The sequence below is a fragment of the Pelodiscus sinensis genome, chromosome 5, assembly GCF_049634645.1.
Source record: "Pelodiscus sinensis isolate JC-2024 chromosome 5, ASM4963464v1, whole genome shotgun sequence".
NCBI lineage: Eukaryota > Metazoa > Chordata > Testudines > Trionychidae > Pelodiscus > Pelodiscus sinensis.
In genome coordinates, this window is record NC_134715.1 from 25292914 (window position 1) to 25309952 (window position 17039).

At 41.7% G+C, this 17039-nt stretch overlaps 1 protein-coding gene across 3 annotated transcripts in view; it reads right to left on the reverse strand.

The window, feature by feature from the left end:
• Positions 1-17039, reverse strand: part of CENPE (centromere protein E) — an 85082-nt gene that overhangs the window by 11654 nt on the left and 56389 nt on the right. For all 3 annotated transcript variants that reach the window (XM_075929680.1, XM_075929679.1, XM_075929678.1), the window contains 9 exons: positions 16622-16843; positions 15163-15312; positions 14668-14889; positions 11782-11916; positions 7172-7369; positions 6923-7069; positions 3083-3295; positions 687-896; positions 26-235 (listed from right to left, as the gene is read on the reverse strand). In XM_075929680.1, the coding sequence (XP_075785795.1) occupies positions 26-235; positions 687-896; positions 3083-3295; positions 6923-7069; positions 7172-7369; positions 11782-11916; positions 14668-14889; positions 15163-15312; positions 16622-16843 (1707 nt within the window). The remainder of the gene's footprint in view (positions 1-25; positions 236-686; positions 897-3082; positions 3296-6922; positions 7070-7171; positions 7370-11781; positions 11917-14667; positions 14890-15162; positions 15313-16621; positions 16844-17039) is intronic.

Here is a 17039-nt window from a genome sequence, read left to right on the forward strand (position 1 = left end):
TAAATTACTTAGCAGGAACTTTTACCTTGACTTTGGGTGTCCAGAATTTAATCACTTGTAAAAGCCTCTCATTGTCTTGCTTTATTCCTTCTTTAAGTTTTTCTACATCACAATGATTTTCTGAACATGTTTCCAAAACCTGCATGGCTTCTTTTCTAGCACTCTGTTGCTGTTGAAGCTCAGCCTCTATGCTGAACAGCCCAGTTTCTATTTCTGACATGTCTCTGAGAATGTTCTGCATTAAATAAATAAACAAATAAAATAAATAAAAATAAAAAAATAGAAAACAAACGATTTACCAGTTTGAGTACACCACATTGATTTTCACCAATTAAATGGCTCAAATAACTTTACTTATTATTATAGTAATTTACAAATATATTTGTTAGTAAACACAGTATTTGCTTTCTTCTTTATAAACATTCTAATAAACTTAGTGTCACTTCATAAATAAATTGACCACTTAATTCTGATCAGATTGCTGCCATAAGATTAAAACAGGTGAATTACACTTAATAGTGAAGGCTAATGTCAATTATTTTCCTATAGCTTATACTACAGCACAAGTCCCCTGCAAATAAAAGCAACTGCCCAGTGAAGCAGCACATCCATGTTGTAATATTTCCCAACCAATAGTGTATAAATATTAAAGCCTATTTCAGTCACATCATTTAACTGAGTGCTACCTTGATGTTTAAGTCCAATTTCTGCTGCAATTCATGGTTGTTTAACTCTTGGAAAGCTGTTTCATCCTGTTTTGAATAAGTCCTCTTGAGGCACCGAATTTGGAAGACAAGCTCATCCTGTTTTCTCTTCTCATCAAGCAATTCCATTTCATGGTTGTTAATGGCAGTATAGTGTTCTGCCTTCTTCCAGGAAACACGGCTGAACAGAAACTATTGAATATGAAAGGGTCTGCATTAAGGATACCTTGGGTCTAGATAAGATGCTTCATGCACATGCAAAAATTTTAAAAGATGATGTATAGTAAGAGACCTCAAAAAGCCTCATCTCATTTTTGCATTATGTTTGTAAAGAATATTTATTTCATTGCTGTAGAAAAGCTCGAAGAGTTTAAAAACATTTGGACTAGACTGACTGAGGTACTATACTACATAGCTTGCACTAACACCGGAGCGCCAATATAAATCTAAGTACTTTGATTTCAGAAGAGATACCCACAACAGCAGTGGAGACAGGACAAAGTTGTTGAGAGAAAACAAACAAACAAAAAAAAAACCCCAAATACACAAAAAACCTGCCCTGGGGAAAAATAGATGCTAGTACATCCGTCCCAGGGCACGGATTTCTTCTCTTTTTTTTTGCTCAACAACTTTGCCCCGGCTCTTCATGCTGTCTCCACTGTTACTGTGGCTCACAAAAAAAGCACTGAGAAGGGGTGAGAGGTGCAAGCTCTGGGAGGGAATTTGGGTGCAGGAGGAAGTAGAGCATGCTGGCTCAAGGAGGGGGCTCCAGACTGGAGAGTGTTGGGGTGCTGAGCAAGCCAAAGGCTTGTGGTTGTGAGGATGCAGGAATTTGGGCTGGGGTGTATGAGGGTCTCAGGGCAGGGAGGCTGAGAGTATGATGGGCTCAGGACACAGATTTGCAGTGTGTGGATGCAGGAGTTTGGGGATGAGAGAGGCTCAGGACAGGGAGTTCCAATGTATGATAGGATCAGGTTTGAGGTCGGGGGGGGGCGAGGTGCAGGAGTGTTATGATGCTGTGGCCAGATGGGGGCTTGTTGGCCAGGCTTCATTTTTAAATGTGTATGTCAAACACAAAATGTTTCAGCATTGTCTTTATTTATAAGATGGGCGGGGAAACTGTTTTGAATCAGGGGGTCACAGACCCACAGAAAAGTCAGTCGGGGCCACATAAGTGAAATGCAAAAAAAACCCCCAACCACTCCAACCCCCGCCCTCACTATTGTGGCCCCCCAAGCCTCACTATTGTGGCCCCAACTGTGCTGGCAGGGGAAGGGGACTTGGGCAGGGTACTCATGGGGAAAGGGGGAGGAGGGAACAGAGACAGATGGAGCCAGTACCTTGGGATCCAGAAGCACACTGGCTGCTCTTCCCTTCTCCTCCCCTCTCCCAGGCACCCCCCCTGCTCTAACCCAATCCTCCTCCCATTCCCCAGAGCCAGGCACCCCCCCCAACCCCAATCCTCCTCCCCTTTCCCAGAGCCAGGCACCCCCCCAACCCAATCCTTCCTTCTCCGAGCATATATTGTATGATATATAGCTCCCCTCTATACCAATCCCCCTGTCCCGCTCTAACCTAATTCTTCGGTCCCGGAGGTGGAGCCGCCACTACAGCCACATGTCTCCCTCCAGGCGCTGGGGTGTATGCACTGTGTGGCTGGCCTGGAGATGTGCTGGCTGGGATGCCTTGCGCACTCCCCTCCTCCCCACCCAATCCTCCTTCTTTTCCCTCCCCCAGACTAGAGTCAGGCACACCCCCCACACCAACCTAAATCTTGGGTCACGGAGCCGCTGCTACAGCTGCGCGTCTCCCTCCAGGTACTGCGGCGCGTGAGCTGAGCGGCTGGCACACCGTGCCCCCCACCTCCCGAGCCAGACACTTCCCTTCCCCGCTCTAACCCAGTTCCTCTCTCCCACTAACCTTATGCCCAGGTCCCTGAGCTGCCGCTGCTGCTGCCTGCGCTCAGCAGCCGGCTGCCTGCATGTGCAGGCTGGGACGCTAGGGGCCATGAGTGGAACGGCATGGGCCGTGACCATGCATGCGGCTCACAGCGGCCTGGCCGCGAGAGCGGTTCCGGGTTCCATCCTGGTTCTGTCAGGAGCTGCAATTTTTTTTTTTTTTTTTGCGAGCCACGGGTTGGCCTACTCTAGATTCACACCAACGTAATCAAGTACAAATCTGAGCTATTTATTGTATGATATATAGCATAGTCATAATGTTCCAGGCTTCAATTTTATTTTTTAAAAAATGGCTGAAACAATTGTGCACCCCTAGAAGTGCTTCCAATAAATTAGACTATAAAAGGAAAAAAATGATCCACAATTATCATCAACATTTAACAAGAAGCCCTCCACGCAACCATTGTTTGAAATTTCTACCTTGAGTTTGTTTAACAAGCTCTGGAGATGATTGCTTATTTTCTCATTTTCAGTTTGAAGCCTGTTGATTTGTTTTGCCTGTTCAGAAGAAAGGTGTGTCAGCACCTTGGCTATTTGTGCTTTTTGACTGCTGAGTTCACTTTTCAGATTTAGTGATACCATAGTGAGACACTCATATTTCTTTTCCATCATTCGGAATTTCTCAAGAAGCTCCTGAGATAAAGGAGAAATGGAAATCAGCTACAATAAAGAATAAAGCATTGTTGAAGAATATTTTACAAACTGATCAATGACTGGATGAAGCTTTAAACAGCCAGATTCCAGGGGTTCTCTAGGGAATTTATTGGTTTTATTATGGTAAGATAAATAACTATGGAGCAAGATTCCAAATCAATATTTACCAGAGAATGAAATGGGATGCACATGAGGACAGAAGCAGAGAATCTGATATTTCTCCAAAAGAGCTAGAACTTCAGACTCAATAATTATATGCTTTCAAGTGAGCTCAAAATGACCTCTATAGGCCAATTACGCAGTGTTAATGTTATTATAAAAGGAATACAGAAAACGGATATGCAATGTTGTAATTGCAAAGATTAAAAGTTACCAGCATTCTAGAAGAGGTACAAAAGTCTTCAGAACATGCGTGAAAGAAGCTTCTTCCATAGTTACATTATTCCATAACTCTCTAATGAAAGGTTTCTTATCCTGTTTGCAAGGATCCCAAACTAGCTGTGCCATTGGTATAACCCAGTGTGGCAATTCTTATTTTCCTCAGCAGTTATAAAATTGATTGTATTGATTAATTGAATGTTCCCTTCTTTTTTTCAATACTGCAAGAACAAGTGCCCAAGTTTACTTAATTTATAGCATTTACAATTCTCTCTGGACCATCTCAGTCATCTCCTCCCTAGACAAAGTCAGTCTTTCATTCTCACACACTTCACATGGAACCTTTTTCATTCCTCATTCTCTCCACCTGTTTAGGTTCCTGTTTCTATTGTCTCTTAGAGATGGAGTGACCGAAAATGAACATGAAGCATTTCAATGCGTGTTCATACCACTGATTTATGTGTGTTCTAAAATATTCAGTATATACCATTCTATTCCTTATGGAAACCGAAAGTATGTTAAAATGTGCAGCAACAGCCACAACAGGATAGGTATTCTTTAATTTATCTACAATTTTGCCCAAGTGTAAATTAATTGACTTGAGGAAAAGCATCAAGAGTACGTGATTATTCCAAATTATTTTGTCCAATGTGCACCACCATACTGTACACACTATTCACATTTTTGAATGTATCTCTGTCAAGTACATAAGCCAGTTCTATTAAGTAATTTACAGAGCAATGAGTGCTACTGCTAAAACTAACCCATCTGTGACAGCTGGCCAGCAGGTGGGATTGGTGAGCTGCATTAAGAATGGTACTGGAAGGAACAGCAATCAGCAACAGGATAGCATTTCCCTAGAATTCAACTGTTTCAAGCAAAGTCAGGTACCAACTGCATACCACAGCATCCTCAAATGAGGTGAGTGCATTTAACCATTTAATTTTTAGGGCAGACGTACCCCCCACCCTTTAATAAGGGTGAAAAATCATGCTAAAAAGGACCATTTAAAATCAACCACTTAGTCTACAATATTTTAGGATGGCAGTTTTGGGGGATAAAATGATTACTAGCCTTTCTACAACATTTCAGAATGTGTTGTATATGTCCATTTCAACTGAGTTGTGTGCACCCCAAGCGCAGTTACTAGAATTTTTTCCATTGAGAGTACCTCTCAGCTCCAGCACTGTGCCGCTCACCATGCTGGTACAGGAGGCCCTGTTAACCTGCTCCCTTTCAATTTCTTCTTACTGACCACCATAAGAGGGGAAGGAGAGTTATTTTAGAATGGGCACATTAACACATCTCAAACAGTAAGTTATAGAAAGGTTAGTAACAGTTTTTTCTTCAAATGCTTGCACTTTTCCATTCCAATATAGGTGATTCCCAAGTAACTGCAGAGGGCAGTTTGGAGTTCAAGGAGCGGCTGCCTGTGAGACTGCACAGCTGAAGCCAGCACAGTCTCTAGCCTGCTGGGTAATGGCATAACGTGTTCAGTTCAGGTAGAAAGCTAATGCTCATCTAAATGTCCAGGCTATGCAATGCTGTCTCCTTTTGGTTGCTGTGAGGCTTTGGAAAGAAGCAAGGAAGGCAAATGGGTTACTTAAGACAGAAAGAGGATGGTACTTCAGGTAAAAGTTTAGGATGTGGGCATGGCATAAACTTGTCTTTATGATAAATGGTGTATGAGAGGGTATGCTAGAAGGGCTCCAATTCTGCTGACCTGTTGGGCAGAGGTAATAGCGATTAGTGTTATTTTCATAGATAAGTGAACACAGAACTTTGCCATAGGGAAAACTGCCAACAGTTCCAAAATAGTCATTATACAGGTGCCAGTCTCCGGGGATCTGTTGGTCAAAAGTTTAGAGGCACTCTTGTACTTAGGGCTGTGATGTTGAATCTGGACCAGTTGGGGACTCCAGTAGCACTAGAGTAGATCCTAGGTCCGTGGAGTCAAAAGATACTGCAAACTGGCCAGAATTCTGTCTGCCTGGAGGAGATGGCTCCTGTGCTTGTCTGTGGGACTTGCAGTTGTACTGGAGCTGAAAGCATCTGATGATGTAAAGCTGGGGAGGAGAAGTGGCCTGGCACAGGTCTGGCTCTTTCCTGGTTCCTGTCTACTTACCTTTGGCACCAGAGACTGGCTCTTCTCTTTGTTCTTAGGCACTGGAGAAGATCAGTGCAAAGATTTCCCAACCCACGAGAGAGATGCTCTGCATGGAGGCGGCGGTGCATGTCGCTAAGTCATAGCAGGGCTCTGAGGATCATAAAGTTGCCTCCGTAAGGAGATCTGGGCAGGGGGCAGGACTTGATGTCCTCCTGAGGTCTCTTCCAGCCCTAAGATTCTATGATTGTCAGTCCTACTTCTTGGCCCTTTTTGGTGTGAGGCTTGAAGTCCCTGAAGATTTGGAAGCAGCCTTTCCTGTGAGAATTCCTCCACCCTTTCCTCCTCCCTTAAGCACACGGCACAACTTGAGATCACTAGAAAAGCACAAACTTGCCACAGGAAGCACAGTACTCAAAACTCACTGATAAAGTCATGCTCCAGCACCGAGAAGTTGATGACCCCAGTAAGTGTGGGGATATCCAACCTAACAACTATTTACATTAACGAAACAGAAGAATCAGTAGGAAAAAAATTGCCTGAGCAACTAGGAGGGTTCCAGCAACCATCACGGATAATAAGAAGGAACTGAGGACAGCAGGTCAGCAGGGCCCTTTTAAATTGGCAGTATGACTGTGCAGCCTTGGGAGGTGACCCAACAGATATCAGTAGGGGAAATTATTCCAGCAACTTTGAAGACATGTATAGTGTCTCAGAGGAGCACTGGAATGCACACACTCAAGCCTGAAATGCACACACTCAAGCTCTCCAAAGAACTATACATTGTATTTAAGGCCACAATTTGGTCACGGGTTCCATGACTTCACCATACCTCTCTGACATCTGGCTTCAGCTGTCAGTGGCTGCAGCTCAGGCCACGAGCCCCTCTTTCAGCCATATATTTTATCTCCCTTGCCCTTTGATTATTTTAGAAAAGTCATAGGCAGGTCTTGAGCTCCTGTGAATTTTTGTTTCTTGTCCATGATCTTTTACTAAAAATGAAAGTGGCAGAATCTTAACCATAATTATGTTGTATAGAAACAGAGATATTTCTTTAAACTTGTATTAGGGAATGAATGGTTCTATAGTTTCATAGATCAGAGATGCACGTAACTGATATTTACCTTCACTTCCAAGATTTTTGCTTCCATGCTGTCTGCATGGCTCAATTCTCTCTCATCTGGTTGGTTTGCCAGAACGGAGACATCATTCAGATTCTTCTGTTTTAATTCATCTAGAGCACATTCAAGTTTTGCATTTGTTTCAGTACACTGAAAAAAACCAAAACAAAACCATGAATAAGTATTGAATACAACTCTAATTTTACAGTAATATGACTTCTATTAGTATCCAGTAGTACTTGGGACACAAACCATGTCAATTTTTTCTTCCAGTTCAGTCTTAAGCAGGTCTCTCTCAGACTTTATACCCTCAAGTATTTGTTGAAGCTCATCTTTCTCTTGATTAATTGATGAAATCTGTTCTTGAAGTTGGAGATACTCAGCTTTTTCAGCCAATAACTGTTGGTTTTCATGCATAACACTATTTAATGCATCCGTTAGCTGATGGACCTACAGAAACAACATTACTATGAATTGTTCCAATTGAGTATACTTTCAGTATAATTCACTCAATTATGTCAAATACTGCATACAAAGACCCATTCAACACAACCTTTTAGGTAGCATTTAAAAGAATTAGTAACACCACCACTTCCACATTTTAGCATCAAGCCTTCTTTTCATAATGATATAATTTCTTTAACTCCAATTCTTATATCAATTTTGTGAGTTAGTATTTCCCCATGGAGACCTAGAATTAAATCTTGATTTGGATCACCGGTGAAGAGGAACCTAATGAATAACACAACCAACCTTTAATGTAGTGGAGCTTCATCTATTGCAAATAAAGAAGGGTAGGTGACGGTATTGAGTTTTATAGTTTTACTGACCTATCTTCATCAGCTATTCCACTGAATGAAGCACTACAAATCTAAAATTATTCTGTGAGAATTGTGTCACCTGGGGAGACAGCACAAGTTGAGTAGCTTGAATGTTACAGGTGAAAATGGAAGTGGAGACACAGAATGAGTATTCCTGGCTCTCTAGTACTTCCAGAATATCTGTGTGATGCTATATAATAAAAATGAGAGCATGTATATCATTGATGTCACTGTTAGACAAATGAAACAAATCTTTTATAAAGTATGTCATGTTAAGGTGTCAATGGCAGAAGTTATGACTTGCTAAATATTATCCTCTTTAAACCCATGCATCACTGTATTTGAAGAAGTTACAAATACTGGCTACGTATCTGTATCACAAATATGTTTGCTCCTGTGGTAACACATTCAAGGTAGGGATGTTAAATATCGGTTAATTGAATAGTTGAGTAACTTCATGAAATTTTATCCATTAGTCGGCTGTTCTACAGTCCCCAGGGGCAGGGCCAGTAGCCATTGTAACAGAGGCAGCAGCACAGGGTGCCAGATGGGAGCTGGTCCACCAGGGGAGCCAGTTTAAAAATCAGCCCACCCCCCTTTGCATACTGGTTGCCTGCCGCCCTGGGCTGCTGCTTCTGAGAAAGTGGAAGCAGTTTCTGCCTAGGGTGGGTCTGAGCTCCTGGACCCAGCGCGAGCCAGAACTGAGCTGGGCTGTCTGCCTGCCTGCTCTTAATAAACTTTAAGGCTACATCTACACTGCAGGCTTTTTGCACAAGAATGGCTGTTCTTGCACAAAAACTTGCAGAGTGTTTACACAGCATGTGCGTTCTTGCGCAAGTAAATTTACAGTAAAATGTCAGAAGAGAGAGCTTCTTGCGCAAGAGTTATTTCTCTCCCCACGAGGAATAAGCCCTCTTGTGCAAGAAGGCAGTGTGGACGGGCAACAGGGGTTTCTTGTGCAAGAAACCCCTATGGCTAAAATGTCCATCAGAGTTTTCTTGCGCAAGAGAGCATCCACACTGCCATGGATACTCTTGCACAAAAGCACATCTCTTGTGCAAAAGCATATGGCAGGGAGGATGCACTCTTGCACAAGACCTTTTGCGCAAAAAGCCTACAATGAAGAGCTGAAATGGGGGTAGGTCCTGGACCCAGCGTGAGCCCGCCCAGCTCTTCATAAACTTTAAATGCAGAGCCACAGCAGGGGTAGGTTCCAGACATGTTGCAAGCCAAGACTGAGTCAGACTGCTGGCCAGCCTGCTAAAAAATTTACTGGTAGGGCGAGAGGGAGTGGGAAATGCGTCTATAGCATTAACTATAAGCTTTTGCTTATCGGTTAATCAACAATACTATTCCATTTCCACTTCATGGTAGTTTATATCCAGTCTAGCCAGCACACTGTAATGGACTGTTCAAGTTTCATGGCCCATCAGACACTTTGCTCTCAATGGAGCATAGAAGAAACTCATTCTTGCCCTGATGGCCAACAGCTACCTCTAAGATTCATCAAGGTTTACAAGGACATTTGATCTATTCATGTGATCCTGGACTCCAGTACTTTTTTTTGTTAAAAGTGCTGGTACTCCAGGGGAAAAGTTGAGAGGAAAAAAAAAGTGCTGGGGCGGAACATGGAATTACCCTTTTAAGAGACGCAGGCCCTTTAAGGCACGCAACCCAGCCAACTGTCGGACATTGCATACAGAGGTGCCGGTACTGTGTACCAGGCAGTACTGTCACAAAAAAAGCACTTCTGGACTCCATTATGTGCCAGTAACTTTTCACAGTCTAGACTATGAACTTTGTTTGAAACAGAACATTTCCAGGCACGGGGCATAGGGTATTAAAAACTCCTAGAAGGCTCCATTTTGCTTGTTTCCTGCCCTGATTCTCTGGAGAGTAGCTTTATAAATAAAAAGGAGCACTTTAGACTGCAGAGCTTCCAATCTTTGGGAAAAAACTTTACAAGTCATCAGTTTAACATCACTTGTACAAAATTTAGATTTTGAACCAAGTAAGACAAGGTAGATTTATTGCAGTGATGGTTTGCAATATGGGACTCTAACCAGTCTGGCAATCAAGTTTTGAAGGTCTACAGTGATTCCCTGCTGGCATGCGCCACACTCAAACTTTGCTTTCCTAGGTTAGTTTGTCATTCTAGAGAGAAGAAGAAGAATCCAGTTTTGAGGGAGTGATGAAGAAGGGCCCCTGGGGATTTTTCAAGTTGACACCTGCCCCAGCTTTGGTGGAAAGTCGAAGGGATCCAAAAAGGACCACTGTGGACAGTTCTACCATTGAGTTGGCCACTGGACAGAAAAGGGCCTCCTCTGGTGCAGCGATGAAGATCTGCTGCTACTGTACCCTGAGTGGTACGAGTCCAATTCTACCTCAGAATGTGACAACCACAGAGGGGCTGCACCTCTTAAAGTGGATCTAACAGAGGCGGAAGACCTACTATGGTTCCTGGATAGTTGAGGGGAGGTGCCTGGCATGCCATCATTGCTGGCTTTCCTTTGGACTGCTCTAGCAATCTGGGGTACCTGCAGTGCTGAGATAGAACCCTATGTTGGAGGCCAAAATGGTGTTTGTAAGGCGTATCAAGTATTGTACCACATGGAAAACCTCCAGTGTGGATGGCAGGTGGTCACAGCAAGCATGGGTTTTGGGACTTTACTGTCTCACTTAAGCAGGAGTTAAAATAGCCTCAGGATGATCTTTGGCATTGTGGCCCAATTACGGTGGGATCTGTGCCAAGGACAAGTATGGCCCCAAGTAATAGTGATGGTGCCAATCCCTTCTTCAGTGCAGTCTCTTGACGTTGGCACACTCCTAACTGATGAAGGGGCATTAGGCACCACATCTCCAGGGCCGGGGCAGATTGTGGAAGCAGTACTGCCTCTATCAGAGAGTTTCTAAGCCCGTGCTCTCTGTGTACTTGGCTGGAATTCCTGACTGATTTTGTGGCAGTCCTTTTGGTAACCTCACCCTGGCATGAAAAGAAGGAACACCCTTTTCCATGCGCTTGGCACATGACTGTTAAGCTTTGAAGCCCACAGTATGAGGCATGCCCCAGAGAACTGTCTGGGGGTTGGAGAACCCTCCTAACTTAATACAAGAGTTGAAGAAATATGCTTACCCACTTGCAAGGCAAACGACAAGCATGGGGAAGTTTCAGCTACCATCATTAGTGGTAAGAAGGAATTGAGGAGAAGGTGGTATGGCCCTATACTGAGTGCCATTCCATTGCTACTCCAGAGGGCACCCAGATTGACCCTACAGTTAGCTGCTAAGGGGGGGAAAAAAATCTTCCAGCTACTGTGCACATGCACAGTCTTGATTGGAATTAACATGAACAAGTACTCTACGAGCAAAAAGTTCAAAAACAAAGAAAAAATCCTAAAAGGTGCACTAGAATCACACTACAGGCAGTCCCCGGGTTACATGGATCCGACTTACATCGGATCCCTACTTACAAACGGGGTGAGGCAACCGCGCACTAGCTGCTTCCCCCTAGCAGACCAGGGAGATGCGGAGCGGCTTTTCTCAGCAGACACCTCAGCTTGAGAATAAAGGACTGAGGGAAGTGAGGTGTGGGAGAATAAAACTGAGCTCTGGAGAAATGTTTGACTAGAGTTTCCCCTACAATATGTATCAGTTCCGACTTACATACAAATTCAACTTAAGAACAAACCTACAGTCCCTATCTTGTACGTAACCCAGGGACTGCCTGTATTCTTATTTTTGTACATAGAACTTCTGGTGTTGCATGTCCCCAGCATTCCACATAAAACTCTTCAGTTGTCCCACTTTGAGGGAAAGAAGGGTTTAATCATGAGCTATGATTCAATGAGGCAGGAAGATGAAGAATACTTGAGAAGTCTGTACAGATATTCCTAGTTGTTACAGCAGAAAGAGAAGTGTTTTGAAACCTGAAGTTGTTCTAAGTCTTATCTGGAAGACAATTGGTTTACAAGAGTTAAAAAAAAAATTCCTCAGTGCCAAACTCCAGAAAACAAGATTATGGAATGACTAGTTCAATTTCACCTGGTGCTTCAGACTCTCTAAATTCTCCAACTGCTTCTGAAGCATCAGCAGCTCTGCTTCTTTTTCTGAAGCTTTGTTTTCCTCATTGTTAATTAGTTCTTGTTGCCATTTCAGCTTCTTCTCAGTTTCAAGGCTCTGGACAAAAATAAAACAAAAATAATATAAAGCTATTCTTGAACTAAAGGATGAATTAAGCCAGCATAACTGGGTTACTTAGGGTATGTCTACACAGCACCATTATTTCGGAATAATTGATGTTATTTAGAAATGAAGCGCACATCTACAAACAAGCAATTATTTTGATAATGTCTAGCCAGAGAACTTCTTACTCCAACTTCCCTTACTCCTCGTACAACAAGAGTTACTGAAGTCAGAGGGAGAGTGCTCTATATCAAAATTAGTGTTGTGTAGACGTGCCCAAATTTGAAATAAGCTATTTCGATTTAAGCTATGCAATTAGCATACCTCAAGTTGCTTAACTCTGCTGTGTATATGTAACCTTAGTATGTTTAGGAAAGGCAACACTTCTGTAAGCAGCACTGAAATGCTTTTAGTCTAATGTCTTTAGGCAACAGAAAAACAGCTGTAATATTTTGACAGTGCAAACAACCATACAAAATGCTAAATGTTCTACAAACAAGACTGACTTGTATCTCAGAGATATGGTGATCAGTATTAATCACCATTTTACAGGTGAGTAATATAAAGCAGTGGGACAAGGCAAATTGTTCAAGGCCCTATAACATGTCATTACCTCCCTGAAGTTCCTGAATTTGAGTCACATATTAAATTGATCAGGTATTCTCTCCAAGAAGTCTTTAAAATGCTTTTTAAAAATAAAAGACATTTGTAATGCAGTATTATAACCAGGGCTCACCAAGGGGTGGTGAGCCCTGCTTGTCAGCCATGTGAAAGCGCTCGCTGCGCGGCCCTGCTGGCTTAAAATTTACTCACCACTGTCAAATAGATTGAATCATTTGTTGAGCCCTGATTATAATTAATTGAAACATTGCAAATAAGTAGTTACATAATGGACCATTAAAACAGCACAACTGACTCTTTAAAAAAGATACACCATATTAGGTATATAGTCATGTCAGAAGACTAAACAGAATTCCAACATTCCTATTAATAGTAATTAAGGCTAGGCCAATAATGATATGAAGTTATTAATAAGTGCCTGTAGTAAGATGAGGGTCCGAAACAAAAGCCCATATAGCACAGACCTGGTTTGAGTCTTGAGATCTAGCTACAAAACTAGGCTAATACAAAGCAAAGCTAAGCTGTGAGCAAGAGACAGGTCCCTGCTCACCGAACTTGGCACAGAACAGGGCTGAGTGCGCAAAACACTAATTGGCAATAGGTCCAAGTGTAGAACAATAATTAGTATATGTTGAAAGTACATTCTAAAAGGATAGTATCACCAGCTTGTTAAAAAAGACCTTGGTACCCACTCTCCACACAGTTACCCACCCAAGTTCAGAAAAGGGTCTAAAATGACAGCATGATGGACTCAGATGTTCTACTCAAACCATGAAGTGCAGGGTGATATCTAAGTAGCACGAGAGGGTGGCAACCTGACTCGTCAGGAGTGATGTGTAACTTGTTTGTACCTGTATACAAAGTGGTGTCTTTGGGGGACAGTGATATTTCCCACTGATTGAGCTGAGTCCATTGTTACAGGGTACATATATGTAGTAGTTCAGTATAGTCTACTGACAACTATTACTATACTTTGCTTAACAATAAGCCTGGCCAGGTGCCTTCAATCCTTATGTGATTTGTAGTCTTTGGGGGCTCTCTGGGAATCTGCTGTGTTGACTAATTGCACAAGTCAACACAACACACATGACTGAGCACACATGCATGCAGCCTTCTGTTTATCATCACTGACAGAACAGACGACCTGTCAGGACACCACGACAATAAATCCTAACCTGGCACCCATCTGGTGGTCAGAGTAATTTCTGAGAGATTATTTGCATAATTTATATTCATAGATTACGATCAGCAGGGCTGTCCCTAGAGGGACACAGGACTTGCGGTAACCCTTGTTCCCGCAGGCACGAGCCCATCCCTTTCCCAGGTCTCTATACCACCTACCCCCTTGCACAAAGTCCCTTTCCTGATTGATGTGAACTGTGGAATTACTGGGGGTGGGGAACCTGGCACCAGGCAGCAGCAAGGATTAGACCCCCAAGAACTCATGGCAGTGGCAAAAACCTGCTCTGTTCTGCCCCAACTCCCTCTCCCAAAACATCTTTTAGAGAGAAACAGCCAATGCCCATTTAAAAATTGCCAGTGCTACAGAATCCATCACAGCCCTTGTAAATTGTTCCAATGGCAAATCTCACCTTTTCAAAAGAATTATGCATTTTTTTCAGTCTGAATTTGTCTACCTTCAGCTTCTAACTGGATCATGTAACATCATTCACTGATGAGCTGAAGAGGCCATTATTAAATAGTTTTCCCTACAAAAGTACTTTTAGGCCCTTATTCTCCTCTTTGTTAAGTTAAATAGATGGGCTCCTTTAACTACCTTGTGCCACATAAAAGCACTAAACTCATTTAGCAAGAAGCGAAGTGGATATAAATTCCATTTGATTAAAAAAAAAATCAATTTAAATTCTCTATATTGTTCTATCCTTAAGTGACTATCTGGAAATACTGTCTCAAAGTATTTCTGAACACACAGATTTCAACACACTTTAATGTATCAGATTAATTTCCAATTTATGTCTCATGGTAATGGATCCTGTTTAAGAGCACCATTACTATTAACATAGGTATTGGTGGCAGATGTCACTAGACCAATTAGGAGGGCTACAAGAATCAAACACTACACATTTACGAATGTTTTTACACTTCACTAGACACTGGCTGTACCTTCTCAATACTTGCATGAAGGTCCACCTCGAGTTTGCTCTTCTCTACTCTAACAGTCTCCAGAATTTGCTGGAGTTGGTCCCTTTCCTCTATTAATGAGGAATTCTGTTCCTCCAATTGCTGAATACGTTCATTTTCACCCTCTGTCTTTTCTTCCAGTTCATTCAACAATTGATTCCTTTCACCAGAGATTAAGTTTAATTCTTCATCCAACTTTTTTATCTATAAAGACATAGAAGGAATACATTAATAAAAGTTGTATGAAAGTTTGTAAGTAACAAAGTAACACTATCCCTCAAATGTACTGCTCTGAAAAAATTCTGTGAAACAGCATAGTAAGTAAATTTAAAAAAGCAGTCACAAAATCCAACAAGAGGGAGAGTGAACACAAGTTTATCTGTAATAAAATTATAGCCAGTAACTCACTGGAAAAGTGTTCTTTTCCTAAAACAAAAAGCTAGGCAGCAGTCTTTGTTTTCTTGGTATAATACTTGCCTTCTCTTTTAAAAGTGTTATTTCTCCTGTTAGTTTTTCTTCAGCCATCAATAACTCCTTCTCTCTCTCTATTATTAAGTTATTCTGGATATCAGCCTGCTTTTTCAGCTCCTTATGTAGATTTTCTACTTCTGCCTGAATTTTCGCAGACTGAAACACAGGAATTACATGAGGATATATGAGAGACTTCCTTGTATTCGATCAACATGTAACTACAAAGAAACCATTTTGCTCATTTTAAGGAAATATTAAAAGAAAAGGAAAAAAAAAAAAAAAAAGAGTCAGCATACTCATTAAATCTTCTGTTTGGAAACCCTGAAAATTCATTTTATTGTCAGCCGACACCTTCCACCTAAATACCTCTAGGAATTCCAAAACAAGACAGACATCTTGCAAATGCAATCTTTGTCAATTTTGCAAGGCAAGGGATAACAGAAATAATGACTGGAAAACTACATACAGACTAGGAAAGATGATAGATAAAAGGTTACTTATTCAATTACTCTTTGTATCAGAAGGGATGCTTACTATTTTCTCCTTGATAGTTTGACTTCAGAAGCGACTAACAGAAAATTAACTAACATTATGGTATCCATAGGTTTACTACCAACATATTTCCTGTAGCAGGGCTGAAGGAAAGAAGCGGATAGCAGGACAGAAATCAGATTCACTAATGGGAAACAGCAAGCAGTGATTCTCAGAAATAGGGTGGAAAGGTTAACATGCATCAAGGTAAAACCAACAGGCAGAAAGTCCCCCATACATAGCAAAAGCTTTGTAATTTAAGGCATAAACTGACAATCGAATCCAGTAACCCCTTCCTACCAAAGGATGTTTTTATAAAGGAAAGGAAGTGTACTTTGTAAAGTCTTCCTCAGACCATGCTAGACACCCACTTCTTCCAAAAATGCCACTAGGGGCACTGATTCCAGGAATTAACTTACAGCAATACTAAGCCCCTGGCATTTTGGATAAAATGAAATCATGTGCTATATTTGGCACATGTGCTCAATAATGTTCAAATCTCCAATATGGCCCTCCTGTGCCACAAACTTCCAAAGAGATGTATAAGTCTAGCAAAAAAACTGGGAGAAATATTTCCCAGGAATTGTGTTAAGAATAATTTATCTTGGGGCAGAAGACTTGAGCTCTGACAATCTTTTTTTCACAACAGCAATATGATTCTGATCGAGACCAAACCTATTCTACACCCTGCCTTTGAGACAACAGCCACTAAAGAGAGTAGCTATAGGCTTGTCTAATCTAGCATCTTGACACCCAATATTACTCAGATGCAGAGTCTGTAGCGTCTACCTAAACACAGACAGAGCACATAGTAACAGAGGGCTCCGAGAGTTGTGTCAGATACCTCTAGGGATATCAAGAGGCTACTAGACATTTAGGGTTGTTGCTTTTTTTTTTTTTTTTAAATAAACATTTTAATCTACATTTGCTGTACCTTCTCAATGCTCTCATTAAGGTCCACCTCGAGTTTGTTCTTCTCTGCTCTAACAGTCTCCAGCATTTGCTGGAGTTTGTCTCTTTCTTCTGTTAACGAGAAACGCTGTTTCTCCAGTTGCTGAATATATTCATTTTTGCTGTCTCTATTTTCTCTCAGTTCGCTCGTCAATTGATTCTTTTCACCAGAAATTAAGTTTAATTCTTCATTCAACTTCTCTATCTATTAAAACACACAAAGAATATGTACTGTAATTTTGCTTGCTTTACAAACTTTCAAATAATTAGCACCCCCCCCAAATTTACCATTTTGGTAAATTACAGGAAACAGCAACATGGTGTAAGATATAAGCATTCAAAGTCTTTAAAACAAAAACAAACACACAACCCCCCCCCCCCCTTCTATTTTCCTTTATAAA